The sequence below is a fragment of the Nesoenas mayeri genome (genome assembly GCF_963082525.1).
Source record: "Nesoenas mayeri genome assembly, chromosome: 5".
In the NCBI taxonomy this organism is placed as follows: Eukaryota; Metazoa; Chordata; class Aves; order Columbiformes; family Columbidae; genus Nesoenas; species Nesoenas mayeri.
Window position 1 is genome coordinate 58,901,143 of NC_137548.1, and position 24,093 is coordinate 58,925,235.

The 24,093-nt window shown below is 39.5% G+C and overlaps 1 protein-coding gene across 2 annotated transcripts in view; it reads right to left on the reverse strand.

The window, feature by feature from the left end:
- GALNT18 (polypeptide N-acetylgalactosaminyltransferase 18) overlaps positions 1–24,093 on the reverse strand; it is a gene marked incomplete at both ends in the record, with an annotated part of 236,302 nt that overhangs the window by 86,069 nt on the left and 126,140 nt on the right. For both annotated transcript variants that reach the window (XM_080345458.1, XM_080345457.1), the window contains one exon: positions 22,976–23,142. In XM_080345458.1, the coding sequence (XP_080201584.1) occupies positions 22,976–23,142 (167 nt within the window). The remainder of the gene's footprint in view (positions 1–22,975; positions 23,143–24,093) is intronic.

The following is a 24,093-nucleotide window of genomic DNA, read 5'->3' on the forward strand; positions in this document are numbered from 1 at the left end:
GCTTTAGGCTGCAGGTGGCTGGAAACACCAGAACCTGCTCCAGACCCAGGACAGTCGGGGCTGCCAGCTCAAGTTCTCATCAGCAAAATCAGAGCTGGTTGGTGCCAGGTGAGAAACACAGCAGACAAGTGTGGGAGCTGCTGGACCTGCTGCTGGGATGGAGCAGGTCACGGTCTTCTCTGCATCAGGCATGTGTCAACACTCAGCAAAACCAAGCACGGCCAATTGCGAGATGCTGAGCATCGTGGTCACAGAAAATGGACTGAAATCAAAAGCACAAGCTGGGCACCGAAGTGACTCAGATCTTCGGAGAGCCCACTAAAGAAAATTTCCATAGGTGAAGACAAAGCATAAATTTAACAAATATTTTTAAATAGCTTCTTTCTTACATTTTTTTCATCGAGTTTTAGGCAAACAAAGAGTTCAGGAGAATATTGTTGTATTACAGTTTCTCTTACTAATAGATATATTGCAACAGGTTTGTTCAACGCTTGTGTTCTGCTAAAGATTATATTAGTTTTAGTTTGTTCCCTTTCTCATTATTTTTGGTCACTTAATTTTAGCTCTTCAGTTCAAAATTTCCCTTCTAAAGCAGCGCCTTAACACCTGTGGTCAAAGCAGAGGAACTCTTGGGACCCATCAGCCACTGCCCAGTAAGTGCAACACAGGATGTGTCAGACTTACTGGTTTTGTGCAAAACTACACATATGGGCATTTGGGTCCAGGCCCTTCTCTACCACATTTTTCAGACAGCTTCATTTTCCCAATAAATGCAGCAAATATAAATGACTACATGAAGAGCACCCAGCATCATTCTTACTGACATGATTATTTTTTATACACATTTTAATTCTGAATCATGACAGTTATATAAAATATTGCTTGGGAGTTCTAGGGTCTTTTCCACGAGATCTTTTTACATAGGACTGCTAGTCCTAGTCCTGCCTGTACCCCACTTAGCTGTGATGTGGTCTGTAGCACCATAAGCCTACCAGACTCCACTCAGTATAAGATTCAAAGGCTTGAAACTATCACCTCCTACCCAGTTCTTCCAGTGTACTGTTTGACCTTTCATCATGAATAATTTCGCACAGATACAGGCTGATTTCCATGATTTGCAATGATTTGAAATCTGATTTGTTGCATCCCCACATTTTTTTCAGAACAGTTGCTGTCTGACTTCTCAGATTTAAACCTTTTAGAATGCTTCTTGCACAGCTAACTTTCATAATAAAATTCCATGATTACATTTTCTCCAACTACGAGCATTAAATTTCTACCTTGTCTGCATATTGCAATATGTTGTATTGAAAACCACTTGACAAATTCAGATTGGGTAATGCTCTCATTTACCTATACAGCATTCATCTTAGTTCACCTTAGAGAGTTATTATACAGCTATATTCTTATTATCATGTCGCAGGAGGAGATTGCTCCAGAAGGTAGTAAACTTAGAGTTATAATTAATATCCTAATCTTTAAAATCCTGAAGAGTATTTATTCCATAGAATTTTTCATCCTTCCAAAGCTCAAAAAGACTCAGCCGTGGATGTCTCACAAAGCTGAACAGTGAAAAGCTCCTTCAAGTACGTGACTCGTCCATCTCCAAAGGCCTCACATCACCCCCCCATTCTAAATCTGCCCCCATGTGAGAAGTTACAAATGTGTAAATTGTACACTACATAGCCTATGTTGCAAAGAGTTAAGTGGGCTAAACAAACTGCAAGTTAACATGAAACTTCTGTGATGTTTTGTGAGTCAGACTAATAAATGTATATGAACATCACACAGCCAGCCAGCCCGATGCAGCTTCCCAAGTTCTCTCTCTCTGTCACCAGCACTGGAGATTAGAGTTATAGCCACCGTACCACGCTGGGAGAAGGCAAGATAGATCAAAATAACATGGGCATTTTGGACTCTGCTTTGATCCCAAGACCATCACCTCATCCATGACATGATCCAGCAGATGACATTTCATCTGACCAACCCAAAGAAGCACGCTGCCTTGATGTTCACTGCCAGTACTAGCACTGCCACAGTGCTGGTAGCACTGGCTACCTGCTACTTCAATCTATAAAACAAAAAAGTCTATATAACACCACATCCGCTTGCTAAAGTTGGGATATCATTACACCTAATTTGTTGTCATACAAATCTCTGCCATTGGATAGCAAAGTGGCCCAGCTTCATGCAGATCTTGACCACCCACATTCTGCACAATATTTCCACTGAAGAAGTTTATATGCTTATCAGAAGAGCTATTTGCAAAGCTGTTGTCAAAGGAACAGGCAGGGTTTGCTACTGGAGCTACATTTGCAGCTCACATGAAGAATGGGAACCTGAACCACCTGCTGCAATTTCAATGTCAGACTTCCTTTTTTATTTCCTATGTGTGTGAATCTTCTCCATAGCTAAAAAGTTAATGATGTGGGTGCTAATTTGAAGCATTTGTGAAAACTCATTAAAATTGCAGTGCTGCAATTGTGCCTCAGAAAAGGTTTTTTGTATCCAATCCTAATAAAGATTTGTTTGCCTTTAACATGCTTTGTTTTATCTCTTCAGGTAGATAATAAAGAACCCATCAGTTGTACCTCAAAAAAGGCAGGGAGTGGCAATTCTCTTCTAATCAAAGAACTTCCTTTACAGTTAAATCTAAAGCCATTAATAAGAGGCCTTAATAAAAGTTATCACCACATATATACAACTCTTAAATGAAGGGATGTCAAGATAAGCATTGAGAAAGCCTAGTCCTGAGGAAGGCAGTCACGCAACACCACTTTTTGAAAGGTATCGGCTGATCTCCACTTGAGATCAGCCAGCTCGAATATAGCTGGCAGGTTCTGAAATATTCCACCAACGTCAACTTATGTTCCACGTATCAAAACAAATCTGTTTTGTGTATCCTTCCAATACCAACCCCTGCGGCCACTGCTTCCATGTTGCCATTCCTTAATGAACTAGTCTTCCACGTCCTTTCGCTCTCATCAAAACTACCCTTCCCCAACAACACAAAACAGACCTGATATTCGATATATACTATTATAGCACTCGCAAATCCCTCTGAAATTAGCTGGCATCAAACATATGTAAAATTTATGAGAAGTTGGATGAGCTATGCCTGTCTCTCCTCTTGTCCGTATCTACACATAATGTCTATACTCACCCAACAATGCCCTATTTTTCTCTACCCTTCTGCTACTTTTGTTTTGGAGCTCATTGATCTCTGTGGTTTGATTTACAGTGTACTGAACAAAATCAGCAACAGTACAGAGGCATACCTCTTAAAAATTCTTCGCTATTCACTAAAATCGAGTAGTTTCTTTCTTTTCATAAACACTTTACATTCCACTACTGCATGACCATTAAAACCTCCTTATTTGAAAGCCTAAAATATCCACTAGCATAGTATTATCAAGTGCACGACTGGGATTTACCATTCAGCAAGTAAAGACTCTGTCCTGTAAGGACAGGGCACCATGGCACCCGAGGACAGGGCCATACGGTGCAGTTCTGTGTGCACGCAGCCACCTGAGCTGGCACTGGAACTGCTCTGGCTGCGCACGGAGCGCTGGGCAGATGTGTCACCTAAAGGGCTGGGGGCAGTGCGAATGATTTACTTGCAAGGCTGAGCCTACAGTACAGGATTGGCAGGAGAGTTTGTAGGTGTTTAATGCTGAACGTGGCAATGACAAGGAAATGCTCTTTCTAGTATAAGAGAACAGTGACATCTGTGATAGCAGTAGCTCACAGGCAAGTCCACCCTGCAGGTTTTGAATGCATTTCCCTTGGAAGATTTTACTCTGGCCAGACATGTGTTAGAGCTCTGGCAGAGGGCTCTGTAATGCCAGAGGAAAGGACCTGTCAGCGACAGTCTCCTGCCTGGAATGTCAAACAAATATTCAGCTACCTTGAACCCAGGCCATGCAGCACACATTCCAGATAAAGGCTGGACCTTAGATGCACTTCAAATTTTTAAGAGAAGTTCATGCAGAGCTTCTTCACAGTGAGGGTGACAGACACTGGAACAGGCTGTCCAGGGGAGTTGTGGAGTCTCCTACTCTGGAGACATTCAAAAACCGCCTGGACACCTTCCTGTGTAACCTCATCTGGGTGTTCCTGTTCCGGCAGGGGGATTGGACTGGATGATCTTTCGAGGTCCCTTCCAATCCCTGACATTCTGCGATGAGACGGGCTGCCATGTGCAATGTAGCACAGCTCTGTGGTTGAGGAAACACACAGCAGCTCTCTACTTTAGTGGCAGTTCCCATAGGTGCAACCTCTACCTATCCCACACCACAGCTATCCAGCCAAGAAGTGACCAACAGCACTAGTGCCTCTGGACATCCTTTGGCTGACTTAACTTACCCAGACCCTGAGGCAGGGTATAAAATCACCTGAGATGGTTCATCCACACTGATCCCAGGTCCATTTCCTCAACAAGTGCAGCATCATTTCAATTTTCCATGCCAATATGCCATTTCTAAAATAATACTAACCATTCTCTTTGAATCTGTATTTTTAATAACAACATTTTAGACACATGAGACATTGCTCTGAAGCTCTATCCTTTTAATTGTTGAAGGGGAGGCTCTTTTATAGCTCCTTAACATCTGGCCATCAGAAATACTTCTGTGAATTAAGATGACAAGAACAGCTTTGTGAGAACTATCCAGTGTCTGAATTAGGCAAATACAGTCAGTGAGGCTCAGCTGGGCTCACAGATCAAAGGAGGTTATATCCACATGCACAAATGCAGTCAATTTTTTTTGTTTTAAGTTTATATTTCTGGCTTAAATTTCCAGTCACTTTAAATCTTTTTTACTAGTGTTACAAAGATATTACTGATGTTGGTGATTTTGAAAACCTAACTGGACGTGGTCTTGGGCAACTTGCTCTGGCTGACTCAGCTTTGAGCAGAGGGGTGGGACTAGATGATCTTCAGAGGTTGTTCCTACCTCGGCCATCCCGTGACTCTGTGACAGAGTTCAAATCTGCCTTGGAGAGAATGTATCAAGTTTTTTTGATGCACATCTGCCTTCTCATAAAATAAACAAGCAGCCACAGAACAAATGACAACATTGAGTAGACGGTCTGAGAGCAATACAGGAATTGGGATACATATGATTTAGCCCTTGAACATTCTGTGAGCTAGCAATGTCCAGTCGTAATGTCACAAACCCCAGTATTAGTAAAAATATATTTTCAATTTCGTAGACAGAGTAAAGCCTTGCCAAGAAACTAAGTGCACATTTCTAAAGCTGCAGGGCCAAGGTTTTACAAACAGATATGTGAAGCTTGACTCCTAAGCCCATGTTTAGGTGATTGAATAGAAGTTTTCTGATTTTCATAGGTCTGCACAGAGGGCAAACACTACAGCATTCCACCGAATGAACGAGTTCACCAGTAGCGAGACCATGGGAGTGAGTCTGTTTTACTAATGGTTATGCAACCCTGCACATGAGTGTCAAGGTAAAATTACAAAACTCCACCACTTTAAAACTATATACATCACCTAAGAAATACAAGTAGTTCTATGTCACATCTTCCAACAGTAACAGTTTGCTAAAGAAATTGAGCTTTGCCATTACTTGTTTGCAGATGGTAGATGAGAAGGCTTTAATGTGAAGGAAAACGGTGGTCTTATGCACCATAAGCTGTTATGCAAAGAACAAGCTGTGAACTCTTTTATGTATATGCCCCATACACAACTCAAGTGGATTGCAGAGCCTCACCCATTTGTTTTTTCTTTCACATACAGCAATCTCTGTTTAAAAGCACATCTCGGAAAAGTTTGGTAGTGTGGACACAGTCAATGTTTACCAACTATTTTGAATATTACAACATGAGAGACACAAAGATATCTCTAGTTCTGCTTATTGGCACAGCAACATTCACAGGACTGTTAAGGGCTTTCAGAGGATCTAATTTTTCCATATTTGTCTAAGCCTCACCAAATTTTGAGGTCAGAAATTATTTATAGAAGATTCAAAATAAATCCACCAAATACAAAGAGAACTTTCTACTACTGGTTGCAACTTTTCCACCTTCCTTTCAACAGGAAAAAAACGGTTCCTGGGATATTTTTGTGGCAGTCATAAACTATAACAGCCTTGTTAGAATATGAAATCCCTGCCCTGAAAATCTACATGCTGACAAAACACTGAGTGTTTATAAGCTGCACCTTAGAGTTCTTCCATTTAAAGACCAAAAATAGCTTGATGAACAGAGAATCAAAGACTGCAGCACTGAACGGACTTTGAGAGATCATCTGGTCCTTCTTCTTGCCCCGGCACAGAGGGAACTATGTTTGAATTAATTCTGACAGAAACTTGTCTCATCTCTTTTTGGGTTTACTTAGCAAATATTGTCCCATGCTCTTCATAGACTGATGAAATTAAGCATACAATAAAGATACATATTAATAGTACATGTTACTTTGTTGTCTGGCACACTTAAAAATCACAATACCCCAAACCAAAGGTGATTAAATCTAGATATATGTGTTTGAAACCATAAAAATAACTCGCTTCAGACTAACTACTTACAAGAACCATGAATCAGAAAAGAACTGCAATAAAAGATCTAAAACTCTTTCTGTAACACTCGACTGACAAGAATATTTTTTCCGACCAAGAGGAACTCTGACTTAACAAGTACTTTTGAACATCCATAAATATTAAGATATATCAGACAGAGAGCTCATTGTAGCAACTTTGCTTTTGGAGTTGGTATTTCAGGATCACTCCTTGGCGGGAGAAGTGGAATGCCAGGCAGCTGTATCTCCCATCGCTGTGCTGAAGGATCATTTTTTTAACAGAAGTTCACTGGAAAATGCAGTAACCTCCCACGAGCAATACTGAATAGTCACACCAGCAGCCTGTGGGGGATGAGAGCTTTAACAATCTGGCAAGACAGAGAGCTGGCTCTAAACACTACATAGTCATCAGTAACATTTAAAAACCAGCTTTTATACAGAACACGGAAAAACTGTCCAAATTTGCTCACTGCCAAATCACTCGAACACAACCAAAAAAACCCTGAAGAACTAGTTAGACAACGAAAACCTTCAAATACTAAACTGCAATAGAAATATGGGGAAGGTGTTAAGATATAACACTATCAATTTCAATAAAAGCAGGGAAAAAAAACATTTCCAGACTTAAGCCAGAAAAAGATCAAAGTCATTGAACCACACCAAGTCCATAAAATAATAAAAATCCACTAAAATCAGCTAACTAAGAATTAAATTGATCTACTACCTCAGACAAAAAGTCTACAGCTGTTTCATGATTTGCACTGATTTCCTTTTCCGGTAAAAAAATCAATTATTTCAATTATTCTCAATAATGTTAAAAGAAATAGGGTGACAAGAATCTGCAACTTGTTTAATAAATATTGCAGGCAGTTGTCACAGTACCTACAGTCCCTTGGATTTTGGTTTTTTTTAAGCGTATACCAAATCTGTGGTAAATTAAGTCAAGACATCGATGCTCCTATTTGGGACTTACAGTATATAAATATGTAATATTTTAATTTAACATAATGGCATTAAGGAGGATGGGATCCATTATGAGTCTAACTGCTAACCAAGGAGTAACTCACTGTTCCCATGTGATATCTCACAAAATAATATAATTCATGCAACTAAATCAAGCTTAGAGTCTACCACAAATGTACACAATTGGCTGTAAGGAATTAGGTTTTATGATTAGGCTGACACGGTGTTCAGTCCCTAATGAACAAAACAGTAGAGTTAAAAGGGTTAGATACCTTTCAAAAGGGGACTGAGTTTGAAGTGAGGTTGTACTGAGCAGATTTGTTCCCATTTTTGCATCTGTGCCAGGAACAGCATAATAACAAATGAGTTTACTGTCAGAAATGCCAAATAAACACATTGAGGAGCCTGGAACCTGACTCCAGGGACAGACCTGAGCAAGCAGTGTAATTCCTCCAGCCTTCACCGAGAGGAACTGTGATTTGGCATGCATTGGAGAGGCGTTTATTTCCTAGGGAGAAAGGAAGGACTGTCCTGCACGGCCACAGCGGTGATCTGCCATCTCCTCCCCTCTCCCAGGAGTGTCCATGGTGTAGATCCACCCCAGTACTCCTGCCCTGGGGGCATGTCCTGCACCTCCCAGGCACCTGCTCTGCTCACCAGGCAGCTCACCCCGGAAGCAACGCAAATGTTTATCTCCTGGGGGAGACGAACAGCTGGAATCAGAACTGCATTAAAGTACACGTTGCAGAATATTTACAGAGAAATCTGGCCAATTTTTTCCCAAAAGAATACCAGACAGATCATACATGGTGCCTCATACAACCAAAGAAACACAGAACTATTAGGCAGCTATGCAGGTACTCTAAGGATTAATGTACAAAACCTATAGTGGAATTTTTAGAAAGGAAGAAACGCCAGGCCAAGAATCTGTTTAATACTCCATTCAAAACTGGCTATTTATTCTATATAATTTGCGTGTTTCTCAGCTGTCACTAGCCAAGCCTCTTTTGGGATGCTACTGAGCTCTTGGCTGAAGCTTACGTCAAGGGTTCTACTGTTAATAGGATAATGCAGGCAGAGTTTACCCCTCTACTTCAACAATACTAAATTATCCAAAACTCACAAAGAATGCCCTTCCATTTCTAAAAGAATCTCTTAAAAAATAGGACCATATTTATTTTATGTTTACTGATATTTTTACAGGCCATTTCTAGTCAGGAATCTACTGAACATATAACTGATTACATAGCTAACTACATGATACTGAAAGGCATATAAAACTTTAAAAATATAATACAAAAGCAGAGAAAATACTTTTCCCCTGTCACAGACATCTATATAAATCACAGAAATTTCTACTGTAGTGGGTACAAATAGCACAGACTGAAATGCAGTGTTCACACTGACAGGAGCCTTTAAAAATTGTCAGAATCAGAAATCAAATTATTTCAACTGGAGATGGATAGCTAGGCCGGCAGAAAACTTGGCTCTGACAACCAAAGTAATCTGGTGCGATTAAAAGTTTCTGAGTGTGGACTGAAACGTATTTGAAATTAAGTCCATCTCCAGCACACAGATTTGCTAACTCAGGCTATATCTGGTATAAGTTAAGCGATCATTGTTCTGGATTAAATGAATCACTCCCATTACTGCTCTAACAAAAAGAGGAAAAGTCAGCCAGAGTAGCAGTGTATCAGGGGACAGTCCATTTGGAGAGCTTTGCATTTTTCAAGAAAATATCCTATATGAACTCTAAACCAAAGTGTGCATAAAACACTGTGCAGTACCACAAAAATTGTGGTACAATTTTGGTACAATTGTGGAATATGTTTTGTCGTATATCAGGGCTAAGACTCAGTAAATAATATCCCATGTCAGAGACATAAACTGCACACTGCTGTTTTTCATGTTACTTTGATAACTTTGATAATTCAATCCTAGGAAGTCAAAAGAACCATTGAACATACATCTTCCTTTACATTTCTACTAAATAATTCCTCTACGTTTCTTCTTTCTGACCTAAAGTTGATTGAGCTGTTGTGTGGTAATCCACAGCTGATTAAACTCAGTTTGACACATTCTGATGCAACAGCCATATTTTTCTAGGCCACTTTCCATTGTAAGGAAAGCTGATTAGCCCCTTTTTTCCATTTTACTGTAACTAATTCATCTCTCTCAGTGTTTCTAGTTTAGGGCCATAAAATGAAGGTTAGTTTAACAGACCATTTTATTAAGTCATCTCCCCTGAGGTGTTTTAGATGTTTTAAAAGACCCTTGATTTCCTAATTTTTGTGCCTTATTAAAAGAGTTCTAAAAAGAAGAAATATTGGACATGGCTAACCTGCACTGAGCACGCAGCCAGAATTACATATCTCCAGAAGTTACTGAGGTTCAGTTTTGCCTTGATCTTGCTGGTAGTCCCTGTAGGCCAGGCCCTCAGGTGGGAGCTCCAAGGAGCTGAAACTTCTGATAAGAACTGACAGGATCACAGAGGTTCCAGTTAAATCCACTTTGGAAGACAAATATTTCTTTTAATTATGAACCATTTCTAATTTGAGGAGCTGGGATACATGAGCTTCTATACTGACCTAACATCACTGAAGAATAGGATTTCCTTCATTTTGTGGTAACGCTATTTGGACTAGTTACACGACTTCATGGATCATATTGTTCTATGTCACAAGAAAGAACCTACATTATGCTGGAGAACACAACCTATTAATGAAAAAGGAAATCCTAGGAAGCAGTCAACAACTTTAAAGATAAGTCCCTAAACTAAAAGCAAAACCCAAAAGCTTTAAACATTTGGTAAACGTGTAGTGCAACATAAGCAAAGGGTAAAAAAGTTCTTGCTATAGGAAAAAAAAAAAATAAAACAAACCCCAAAACTTTCAAAGTAAGGGAATATGAAATAATTTTCAACTGAGAGCTTTCACGACTCTAATCTCGTTCTTTGGATTTGATAACATGCCTAGTTTAACCTTCAGCATCATTTTGAGAAAGACAGCACATCACAACTTCAAAAGAGCTGTTTGTGATGGAAGCTTGAACACTACAATATTGTACCATTCTCACCTCAGGGACTATGAACATACATCTGCAAAACCAACAAAAAATCCAGTTCTGCAGCGTGCAGTAAAATAGTATTTTTGGCTGCCTTAAACTGAGTTTACTGATCTGTCTTCTGCAGAAGTGCTTGTCCCTGCATGACGCCTGAAGCTTGGTAAAGTATTCCAGGCTGTTGTAGGACCATCTAAGAGAGAAACACAGAGTACTTCACATGCTCGATATATTTTCAAGGATATGAACTACCAATATTTCCTGCCATCAATTTCTTTCTAGAGCTCCTACTGGGGTACAAAATAATAGAGTTGCTCAGATTTCATATGTGAAGTTAAGAGAAGATTGGATCAGTGAAAGTTTAGTCAGTTGCATAAAATATTGCTATATTTCAAAGCAACACAACATCAGGCCATGTGTAAAGTACTGCTATATCACTATATAACAACTGATCTTTTCAGGCTTGTGAGATAAAACTAAAGTACAAATTATCTTATTTCATCTGACATGCTTCTCTTCCTATGATCTAGGTGATCATTCTCCTGGAACGTCATCTATGTCCACATAGATGATGCTCCTTCTACCAAGCCACTGAGGCTTCCTGTAACTTCATTATTTCCTACTGTTCTCATCTTTGGGAAGAAACAATTGCTGAAGCAGACAGACAGACTATATGAAAATTTCAAGTCAGCCACTACTTACTTCAGATAGCACTAGCAATATGCAGATCTAGACTAAAAAACAAATGTTGATAATGTTTTTCTTGCCCTTACGTAGTCTTCATGCTCTCCAGGAGAAGGGAATTTTAGATAAGGATTTGTTTCTCAGTCATGAAATCTCCTTTTCTTTTAAACAGTCTACCTTTTTTCTTGGCTATACTATAGGTAATCACTTCCCTCTGATACGAAAGCATGTTGCGTTGCTTCTGCCTACTGCCTTCTTCCTTGTGTGTCTCAGTCTCTCCAGTTTGCTGGAGACGCTGCCAAACAACTGAATTCCTCGGCTCACTTTCTGGTGAAAAAGGTTCAGTGTCTAGCAGTTCTCCAGCTTCCCACATCTTGGAAACAGTGTTCCCAGAAACGACAATTTGGTGATCTCAGCAAGAATCCATACAGGACACATGACATTACAGAGGTTATCATGGTACAACTTGCTTCAATTACTGAATTTCTATACAATGCTGTGCAGCACAGACAGCATTAATATAAGTTAATGCTATTTGTGGAATATATTTGGTCTTACATCAGGGCTAGCCTTACTATGTAAGATCACAGAAAGTGCCGAGTTGGGCGGGACCCACAAAGATCATGGAGTCCAACTCTGTCCTTGCACATGACAACCCCACAGTTCACACCGTGTGTCTGAGGGTGTTGTCTAGTCTCTTCTTGAACACTGTCAGACTTGGGGCTGTGACACCTCCCTGGGGAGCCTGTTCCAGTGCTCCAGCACCCTCTGGGGGAAGAACCTTTTCCTAATGTCCAACCTAAACCTCTCCTGCACATCTTCCTGCCATTGGTTCTGTAATTAGTCACCAGAGAGAAGAGTTCAGTGCCTGCCCGCCCTTCTCCCCTTGTGAGGGACCTGCAGGCCACGATGAGGCCTCCCCTCAGTCTCCTCCAGATCCTGTGTGTAAGACACAGATCATGTGTGTGAGACACAAACCACACACATAACTTTCGCAACAGCATTCCTTAAGCTTCATCTATTTGCATGTGCGGGAAAGGGGTAGAGAGAAGAAACGTTTCTCTGGAAACAGTGAGATATCTGATGAGAGAACACAAAATCAGACCCGGTGCTACACAGTTTCATTTGCATGTTCAAAACTGATTGCAAAACACACAAAGAAGTTTCAAGGGCACAAATATAATGAAAAAGTAATCCTAGACATTTCATATAAGAAGCAGGTCACAGTGAAATAATTTAAATTGCTGCTCATACAGTAATAATACTACTACAAGGCAGGGAGACATAGTCCCTCATGCAACAAGGGGATGTAAGTACATTGTAGAGGTAATGACATTGCACTTCTTCATGGTAATAAAAAAATTGAAATAATTGTTTATTTGCTGGCACAGAGTTGTCAACTTGTTTACTTGCTAGCAAATGAGTTGTCAACTTGTTTTCCATTTTAGAAAACCTTATTGTTTTCTTTCCACTTTGTGCACATGATCAAGGATTGAGATTAGCGGCAATAGGTCAGGAGGAATAATCATTCCACAGCATGTAAACCTGATAGAGCATGTACTTAGCCACAGAAATATCTTTAAGTTCCCTACAACTTCACCATAATTCAATTAGGTATATGGTAATTTTTTTCAGCTTCATAAAGTATTAATACTGTTTGCATCTCATTTTCTTGTTGTATTTTGGGTGTGTTTTTTGGATTTGTTGAGGTTTTGTTTTGGTGGGGGTTTTTTGTTGTTGTTGGTTTGGGACTTTTTAGGTTTTTTGGTTGGTTAGTTGTTTTTTGACTTTCTCCCTCCCCAACTATTTCTACTGTATGGAAATCTGCTGGTATTTGTACTGCTTGAAAAGACTGCCTCAAATAGAAGACGGCAGTTTTTGAAACATTAAGCAATGATCAGACAGGCATCGGGCCAAAGGAGCGTGTCAGGAGCAAAGGAACAATGCAGAGACGACAGTAAGCTATCTTGGGAGAAGTGAGAGCACTTTGCAATTCCATCAAGATTTTCTCTGCTGCCAAACGAAAACAACAATGATTCATGCTGCCATATTATTTAACATTCATCATGACTCTGAATCATTTATCGGAGAGTTTACACTGTAGTGCAGACAAACCCTGGTAAAATTAATGGAAGGCAAATTGTCCTTTGAATTGGCATCAAAAACACCTGTGAGAAAGCTTTGGAGCATCTACTATCCCTTTCAGATTGCACTTGAAGCGAAAGCAATATTTAAAATAAAAAAAATCATCAGTTTATTTGCAAATTCCATCGCAAAATGCTGTAGAGACATGGCAAGAGGCTCATGGGGAACACAGCTCCCCAGTGAGGAGTTCTTCACCTACCAGACTGCCAGGAGAGCAAGATTTGGCTTGTCCTGTATGGAGTAGGTTGTGGCACAGACTGCTAGATATTTGTGAAGAACATAAAGAATATGAAGGGAGATCTTTTAGTATATAACCTGTACCTCCTTCCTCATGAACTTGCATCTGTATTTCTCTCTACCCAGGCTCCCAAACCAGACTTCCAGTAAGTGGTGTTAACAAAGACTCAAGTTATGGAGGCCCAAGAAAAACAAAACATCTTTTCCAAATAAACTGGGTGAGGAAAAACAAGCGAAATTTTTACTGTCTCAAGCCTAACCTCCAAGGTCTTCATTTTTTCCCATGTTAATTCCATCATCGCAAATGGAAATTTTTAGTCTAGTTTCATCACAATTTCCATAAAGTTTTAAATGAAGCTCCCCAAAAGCTTCCCAGCCTGCTACTTGAAGTCTACTACTTAAAATGGTACTTTTCCCATGCAAAAGGAAAGAAAACCTTTGATTAAAGGCCCCACAAACAACCAAGTGAACAAGTGAAGCCAAGTTATTTAAAGCTTGGTCACGTAATGTACTTGGAGAACACTTTCAAAATCAAATGCCAAGCATATCTACAGAAAAAGCATGCTAAAAGAAAAGTCAACATGAATTCATTTTTTCATTCACAACAAGAACTCAAATATCCTTTGATAAGAGGTTCTGTACTTGAACTTTAGACTTACAGAAGGTTCCACAATGTCTTTAAAACATCTAACAATGCCTATACATATGCCTTTGTGCATGCCTACTGGGTGAACATAGAATGGTCTTTAATTTCTTCACATATTTTTACTAACTGATACTTATCATTCAGTGATATAATGAAACACACTTAAATACTTCCTTAGGCAAATCTCTTATCATGCCTTGGACCCTACAGCATATTAAGAATTTTCAGATTCTATCACAAAGATGTTGAAGTGTTTTGAAATTATCAGTTCTCGCAGGAAGTTTTACCACCAGTTTAAATTAAGTACTCAGTATTAATTTTATGAAAAGTATCTTCTTATCCATTTTTCTTTTTAAGAAAAGTATGCTTGACTTAGGAAGAAAAGGAAAAATTTAATAAAGTTCACTTAAAAGGCAATTGTATTTCTTACTTTATATAGGACACAATCTTTTACCTCCCTTGTCTAACACTACGGAGTATTTTCTCCACCCCCTGTAAAACTCTTGCAATTATAAGCACCATTCTCTCGATAAGGACAGAAACAGAAATCCTTTAAGAAGTGATTCAGGCTCTTAACAGCTGACATTACTAGAATATCTCAAATACAAATTCTGCCAGATGCAAGGAGATCTCCAGATACTTTACAGGAAAACATGTCAAAAGGAAATAATCTCTGATCAAACTAGAGTTGCCTTTACTGACATTAACAGATATCGGCACTTCTCTCACAAGTTCCGCATGACTGTCACTGCACCAGATCTATATATTTGGCTGCTACCTACATGCAGTGAGATGTGTTTGAGAACATTATCAAGCAAAACCATTCAAGCATTCTTGAAGACAAAATAATCCCACAAAAAATGTGAGAGATTAAAAAAAAAAGAAAGAAGAAAGAAAAAAGAAGTTATTTCAATCAAGCAGTTTCTCAGAGATCTCTAGTAATTAACTTTAAGGCTGAAATCATAGTGACACTACTGAGAAGTGGACTGATACCACCAGCCCACAGTACTTCCAACGCACATGGGGTGAGGTCCACATTGCTATCAGAAGAGTTTAAAATGAGCCTATAGCCTTTAACTCTGTGCAGTGTTTCTGAATCATACCCGACACAGGTGATGCTATTTCCTATTAGTTGGCCTAAATAATTCTTCCAAAATATTCTGAAGTGCCAACGTGCAGCTCTTTGTCATCACCTAAAAACTTCTGCTGTATTATCTGTATTGGGCTTCGATACATTCAGTGAACTGAGAGCACGTATGACTGTGCTCACACTACAGATTGCTTCATTAGAGGATTGCAGAACAGACACGGGGACGAAGAAGAAGAAAATACTCACCGTGCATTGAGCTGCTTGACACACATAGGGTACACAGCACACGTAAAATAGATACATAGTGGGAACTGGTACACTGGGATTCAAGCTAAACCAAAACCACAACGAAAAAATGCCACTATAGTTTTCGGTTTCATTTGTCATTTGGAAAAAAGAAGATATAAGGAAGCTGTAAAACTGCAGCTGAAATGATCCATGGATTTTGTTCTACTTCCAGTTATTCAGCATTTCCTATACTGTAGTTCAGATACTCCACTCTACTACCTTCCATTAGGATTAAATACGGCATGTACATACCACTGAGATGACACTTAAATTAGTTCCTCCCACGCTGAAATCAGATACATTGTTCTTCCAGTCTTAAAGCTTAGTTTAATATAGTTTAATAGCAATGGGCTTGTTTTATTAGAAAGTAAAAAAAAAAAAAAGAAAAAGAGGATTAACTGGTAATAAGGTTTGGAGTTGCATAAAATAACTTTTTCTCTATTCTACATTAAACTGCAAGTATGGAAAATGCTGGCTTTGAAGTGGCTGTTCTGTCCTCTTGGACATGCTGTACTGAATCTGACACAGAAAAAGGTATTTATTAGACTGCAGCACTACAAGCATATTAGGACTGAATGAGTTTAATTACCTGCTGGATGGAATAAAAGATGAGATGACCACATATTAACTTTCAACAACTGCTGGCTAAGGAGGATTCAGTTCATAGTATTATATGAACTTTTGAATCAGAAACTCTGATGTCAGGAAACTGCAATAAAAGCTCTGCTGCTCCCCTATGACCCTGATGTGGACAGAGGTTATATCATCAGCTTGCACACACATGGAAATTTGGCTTTCCCAGCCATACAAACACACTGAACTATACAAGACTGCAAATAATTAAAACAATTATTCTTTTGTAAGGCCACTTTGTCACTCCAAACACCTGCTGCGCTCACACATGCACAGAGGCAAATGGTCCAACAGTTGTGTGAGTTCTCTGGGCTGCACTGGGGGAGCCGCACTGGGCTGCACTGGTCCTGTAGCCCCACAGCACCGCAGCTTCCCCAGCCTGCCAGAAAACAAGGGCTGAGGACCTTCCACATCTGTTCTAAAGAACAGAGAATGTGGCAGTTCACATTATAAAACAAAGCAAACCGCATGCTGGTTATCAAACAGCTTTCATACAGCTATAATTAAATGCTACAAAAATCAGAGCGTTGCCTTCAGCAAGGGATGCTGTCCCTGCCTCCACGTGTGACCGAATGCAAGGCAACCTCCGAGTCTGACGCAGGATGGGCTTCAGATATGGGATAGTTGGAAACACTGATTTAAAAGAACAAAACATCATTTTTAAATGGAAGCAAAAGGAAATGAAAAATCGCATCTGAAAATGTAGCGTCAGAGAGAAAAAGAAGGAAAATGGGATAAAAACATGTCACAAAGGAAGGAGCAGAATGCTGCTGGGGGGAGAAGGAAAGAAGGAAGGGGTGGATGGATGGATGGACGGATGGATAATCCAGGCAGGAGTTTAATTACTGGGGCTAAAGGCAAGGGGGAGCTGCATGATGAAATGGGAAAACCAGAGGAGTGCAGTTTTTGAGAAAAAGCAGCAAATACAGGGAGAGGATAAGAGGAGCGGATACACTGGCATTTGAGAACACAGAAAATGGAGACCTCAACTGAAGGACATAAATTCACATAAAGGAGGAGGAGGTGTATGGAGTGGGTGTGTGGCCGTGAACATCTGAAAAGAGCAGACTGCCAGGGCGGAATGAGGAAAAGCCAAGTGGACTGAGGGAATAAGGACTAAGGATATACACCACCTGGATGAAAAAAAAAGAAGGAATGAATACAAGTTGAGAAAAAGGTGTGAAGAGTGATATATCAAAGCAAAAGAGGGGCAGGAATAGTTGGGGCACATAGCCTTCTTCATCAACAGTGTCCCTCTGTTTTCTGCTCTGTTGCTCACATCCTTTTGATGTCCTACTCCACAACCTCTGCCCTTTAAAGCAGGAATCAAATTCAGTGTTACAAGGACTGACAAGTAAGAGCAGAAAAGAGTCTACAGCCACTCTAGGGCAGCATCTTCTGCTGTCCTTACAAAAATCTCACAGTCCATTTGCATTAGTGGTTCTTAATTTTTTCCATAAGAGTTTTGAGCTGCATGGCCAGTCATTGTTGGGACATGAACCGAAGTGTCCACATACTCCACTCTCTCACACCTTAGAATAAGAACAACATCCCTCCTTCTGCTAACTTCTGTCAACACAGATGGCCAGTTGACGATGTTTTGCTCCTGGTTATTTTCTTCTTACATACTTTCAAGTGCCTCCACAGCAGCTGGCACACAAGCCAAGACACACACCTCACTGCAGTCCCCAGCAGCAGCACAGAGTGTGCAGCAGTGACCATATGCTCGAAGAACTGTCTTCATATATTCAAGTTTCAGTGCTAAACGTTACCTTGCAAGTAAAATGCACAGTTTGTAACAGCAGCTAACGTTCTCACATCTACAGTAGAGACAGATTTCCTGGTCTATACATAAATACAGGCTTTTTAGCGTCTGATTCCTAACTAGCCTCACACAGCCTCTCTTTCCTATAAACCCCTGCCAACACTGCTGGAAGTTTTCTTCTGTAAAGACTGCAAAAATAATGATTTCAGCGTCAAGACCTTTAACTAATGGGCAGAATGAATCTTGGCAGATAAAGCAAAGTCTTCAAAATGCATAACCCATGGCCCAAAAGTGAATGCGGGTTTGAATAAAGTTTGGCTTTTTTCTTGTTTTTAAATGTTTTTCTTTGCCTTTGAATTTTGCTGGCATTGAGGTAAGAGACGAATAAGAAGCCAAACAGAATGAACTTCCCTAGGAGATTGTGATTAATAGGTTTTTAAAATCAACATTCATAGTTGTCTGGTCTACAGGTAAGCCACCTTTAAATTACGCTGTAATAGGAAATCTAGCATGCATTTGAATAGTACTTTTGAGGTTTATTCATCATTGCTATAGTAAAGAAAAAAAAAAAACAGACAATATTCTGTTCCCAAATACCTCTTAAAAATAGCCAAAGAAGAAATATAGCTTTCTAATGAAAAGCTCTGGATGCTTTTTGAAAAGCTTCTTTTTATTCAATGTTTTGAGGACAATGTTGCAAATCTCTCAAAGGTGATACATGTGACCCACTTTCTACCAGCCTGTGCTAATTCTCTCCAACACTGCAAGTCATAGAATTAGCATCCTGTGATATCCAGCATTATTACTGCAATTCAATAGCTGTATTCATGGAGATCTCAGGACAAAATGAGAATCGTTAAACTGAACGCATTAAGATATTTCATTCATAAGTAATGATCCAAAGAAAAAGGAAGAAACCTTACGAAATCTGAGCCTCTATTGCAACATCTATTATTAACTTCAATATGAAAAAATGTCATAAAGGATGATACTTATTGCTCTAATATGAAATTTTGTAAGGTGTACTCTGCCACATTAATGCATGCTGCCTCCTCATGATGCTGAACACATCATGGCTCACACAATGAGTGTTTTAGAGAGATTTCAAATAATCTTAAAATACTCTTCAAGAGGTACTTCACAACGCAGCAGGACGCAACGCCAGCAGAAAGACTCGAAAGCTGAGACAGGACTCCAATGGCACAGGAGGTCAGCACCCTGTCCCCAGAGGGCAGGATGCAACAAGCCCAGGAGCGAATAAAACACTATTCCAGTAGCCTCCAGCTCAGACAATGCTTTTTCTAAATGCATTTCTGAGGTCTAATTAACTATCAGGAGCCATGGGCTTGGTCACTTAAGGTGTTTTTAAAGCCTCTTCTCTGTAAGTCTCTCTCCTCAATTGCATTGAGCCAGCTGGAAAACTCTGCTGCTTCTGAAAGCAAAAATGAATAAATTATTTTATTGCCAAGTTATAAAATAGTGAGTATTTTATCTCTGAAACACAAACAGCATTCCTGAGAAGGATGGGGAAGATTCTGATCTGACAGACAGCACTTAACACCACAGTAAAACAGCTGAAATCAGCTCAGTTGCTCTATATCACACCAATGCAAATGGGACCCAAATGATCTACACTAATACTCGGTTTGTTTTAATAAATCTTGTGTTCTCGTTATACAGCACACAGGCAGCCACTGAGATGCACTTTTTTTAACCTTCAATTAAATTTTACCACTAATGTACCTAACAGAATATATGAAACATTTCAGTGTTACGCTTATCAGAATTCCACTAGAAAAGATGGTATGGGGAAATACACACATTAAGCCATGCAAATGGCTTTTTTAAAATAAAGGATCAAAATGTTGGGATCTGTTAAATGTAGCTTCTGCTTTTAAATGGCACACACTGGCATTTTTAGTTTCCTAACTTGAAACATTTACTTTAAAAAAGGGAAACTTCATGAAGAGATTAATTGAGGTCTCCTGAAACATAACTGGAAACTTGAAAAACAGCACTGAGGTTTCAAGAAAGTCATAGATAATTTGCTTGACATACCCTGAAGTGCACGAAATAAAATACTATTGCTTATATTGCTCAAGACAAATGTGCAGACTTTGGCTGTACACTTGAATATATGGTTTCTGAAATCAGCCTTCTGTAATTTTAAAAAGCAACTAGTTCTTCCACTGCTCTTCTCTGAAACAGAGATCTACTGATATCATAATGCAGGTGTTCATTAGTAGATTCAGAATTCGGCCCACAGCAAGAATTTGCACCATTTTACCAGTATATTGCTTCCCCTCAGAAGCAGGACATTTTGGTGCCCTCCTCCAGGGCCAATCATTGTATTTGCTTTTATTTTAAACCACGATGCTATGTGAACGCAATCATACAGCGGAAGGGAATCAAAATAAAACACATGTTCATTTGCACTCGGCCTGATCTCTGTTCTCACTTTTTCTTTGTAGTCCCTGCTCACAGTGCGATGCTTCTTGCCTGTGAAATCCATGGCTGTTACATCACAGGAAAAAAATCTTACATTGAGTTATAAAAGTTGCCATCCCCAGCAAAAGCCTGAGAGTAAACATACAGCTTATAATTAGGATTCTGACAGGTCTCTGCAAGAGCAGAGTCTGGAGCCAGGCGCAAGCACAAAAATTCTGCCCCTCAGGTAACATTACAGGGAAACCCAGAGTAACTCACTTATCTTACAAGCAGCAACACTCGCAAGCTAAAGAGCTACTAACAGAAACACAGAATGACACTAAATATAAAGGATTAGTTTCAGCAATGCTAGAAGGGAGAAAAAATCTGAAAACAGAATATTGTAAGAGCAAAAGGAAATTGTAAAATAAATATTTCAGGATTTAAACTAATAATAGAAAAGCCCATACATCATCTTTACAATCTCTCCCTTTCTTACCAAACATCTATCCTCTCCAAATGGATGCCTATTACCAGGTCTTCAGCATACATTATGGGATAAAGAGGACGGCAGGAATCTAATTTACTTCTGCAGGGAAGAGATGCCAGAGAAAGGGCTAGAGGAGCAGCAGAAAATCCTGGAGAGAGCTGAGAATTTTTAGGAGGCTAAGGATCAGTCTGCACAGTGTGGTTTTGTATAGAATGATACGTAATACCAAGCCAAGACAGCCAAACCAAAGGTCACCTTCCTCTCAATTTCTGTCCTCCTGTTTGGGGTCAGGAACCTAAGCATTTCAGGCACTGGAGGGTAAGAAAGGCAGGCCTAAATAAAGCCTGAATAAAAGGCACAGCCAACTATAAAAATATTATACTGCACAGTACCAACACTGGTACTAACATAAAATGTGGCTGAATAGGTCTTCCTGAAAGAATATGCGATTCCTGTGATTTCTTATCTATTTCAGGTAAGAAATAATGAAAAAGAATAATTTTGACAAGCCCACAGAGCACAGCGCAAAGTGTCATTGTTAGTGAGCTCATCGCAGTGATGACAGGCTCTCAGAAACACTGAAGTTTCTGACATTGCTCTACAATGTGCCCTCTAGAAAAACTGCCTGTAAATTATAGAAAATCAGACTCAAACTTTAGAAACCTCATTTTTGAGCCAGATTATTTTTCTTCTTGTATGGCTGCCTTGTGGCCAGTTCCTCCGCGTCCAGAGGCCTCAGGCCCTGCAGCACCAACAGCCATTCAGGTTCATTGAGCTCCTGGCATCACATTAACTCTACCTGTTTGAAAGATGCAGGAATTACTTTCTACAAACACATTCCAAGCCCAAGTCCACCAATCAAGTTGTGAGGTGTTTTTTTTCTATCAAACTGCCACATATTACATGAGGGAGTAGGCAAAAATTAAGGCCAGCAATAGTGCGTCAGTAAAACCAGGCCAAATGACTGAATTCCATACTGAAGCAAATCAAAAGCCTACCTCGGTTCACAAGAAGTTTCTGAATCACACGTATGTTTATGTGTATGCACACATGTAGATTTTAGTTTGGGTTGGTTTTTGTTTGTTTTCACTTTGCTCAGTTTACTGTTTCATTGTGATTGTTTTCATTTACTTCATCTCATTGTTACATGATAAATTGTGCCATAAACTACAAATTACAACTCATAAATCCTGCAGGCCAATTTACCCACACTGTTCCATCAGCACATATCTCAATAAAAGCTTGGTCAGCCTTAGGTAACTCTAAACACAGTATTATTCACTGGGACTGGAATTAGACTTGATATAAGCTTACATCAAGTTGTTGGGATTTGTATGTACTATGAAGAGTCAGAATTTTACTTTTTCCTTCATTGATAGTCAGCAAGAGAGGAGATAATGAAGTGCATAGCCTGGAGTGGGGAACTTATTCACTTGTTTTGCAAAAAATGTATTTTCTGTACCACTCTGAGATACACTTATGATCAACAGTGAGTCACAGGATCTAGCTACAGGGATCACATAACATCTGTAATGACAGAAAGGATGAGAGAAGCCCTGCTGATGAAAGCCAGAGAGCAGAGGATCTGGAAATCCAGAGGAGACATCTAAGAAACACAAACGGATGTTTTATACAAAAGAGAAAGTGAGTACATACATGCAAACGTACAACTGAAACATGAATCTATTGTTACACTCAAAATTCTGGTTAACAGACACCTTAAGCATATGGAAACAGCATTCTATCTCTGTACATAATCTTTTTAACACACCCCACTCGTGTATATTTGAAGACAGCCTAGAAAGACTGACATGAAGAAGGGAGAAAATACACTGACAACATTTCAAATGCCAATGGAATGAGCAGGAGTCAGAATTCAAGGATTCTTGTGTATGATCCAACCTCTAGGGAAAAACAGACAAACAAACAAAACTCAAAAAACCACAACAAACCAAATAACCCCAAACAAACACAAAACCAAACATCAAAACCAACCAAACAAAACCTCTTACCATTATTACTGTTATCATCAACTAAAATAATCTCTTTGAGCAGGTGAGCAGGAGTCCGGTCAATGGCTGAATGAATGGAGCGCAGAATCACCGAGAGAGCTTCATTAACAAAGATGAACACAATGCTGACCTCAGGAAGCCTGTCAGGAAAGGTAAGGTTTCTGCACCTGAAGAAAAAGGTGAAAGAAAAATAGAGTAAACTATCAGAAGTCACAAAGTCAACACAAACTCTTTCAGTGAAATCTGCCCACAGTCATACAAATGACAATAGAGCTTTTGTAGGCATGGTCCCCATACCTGTCCAGAGCAGGTACAGGCAAGAACAAGAAGCATTTGCTGAAACCAATCTCCTGAATCTGCCTGTGCAGCCAAGGCCTAGAGTGAGCTCATTTTTCCACCCTAGGCCCAAATCACTGAAAATCAGTTTGCAAATCTAATGCAAACTCCTGTTTAAATGCAGCTTCCAGTTGCAGTTGTTCACAATGTCTTCCTGGACAGTGCAGACAGCAAGGAACAGTTAGCTCCTTACTTTAGAAAGCATCTTCTTAATAGCCACATTAATTATTTTTGCTACAGAGTCTATCAAGTATGTCAAGTCAAAATCAGGGCCTTCTTTCTTAACTCAATAATAACACAGGAAAAGATCCAGCTCCTAAGAACATCCTGCTGAAGAAGCTAAGACTGAGAGTGTAGCCAGAAAAAGAGGAACAAAGGATGGAAAACTTATCTGTAACTCAGTCAAGAGGTTTAATTAGCATGAGAAGTAGTCTCGCAACCTGATGGATTTTCCTATGGTTTTTAAAAATACATATATTTTAGCCACATTCCAATTAGCTTATGCGAACAGCAGTATGGAAGTGTTGCCCACAACTTTGGAGTTCCTTAATATTTTATTGGGTTTTTCTGCTGCCCACAACTTTGGAGTCCCTTAATGTTTTATTGGGGTTTTTTTCCTACTTCATTTAAAAAAGGATTCAAATTCTGTAATTTTATGAAGGATAGAAAGCCCTTTTACCAATTTCTATCTTTTAAACTGTCAGCAAAATATTTGCTTTTCCAAATAAAGCGACAAGTTAATTAAGTAAAAGTCATTTTCTCTGAAACTTCTAGTATTTTAA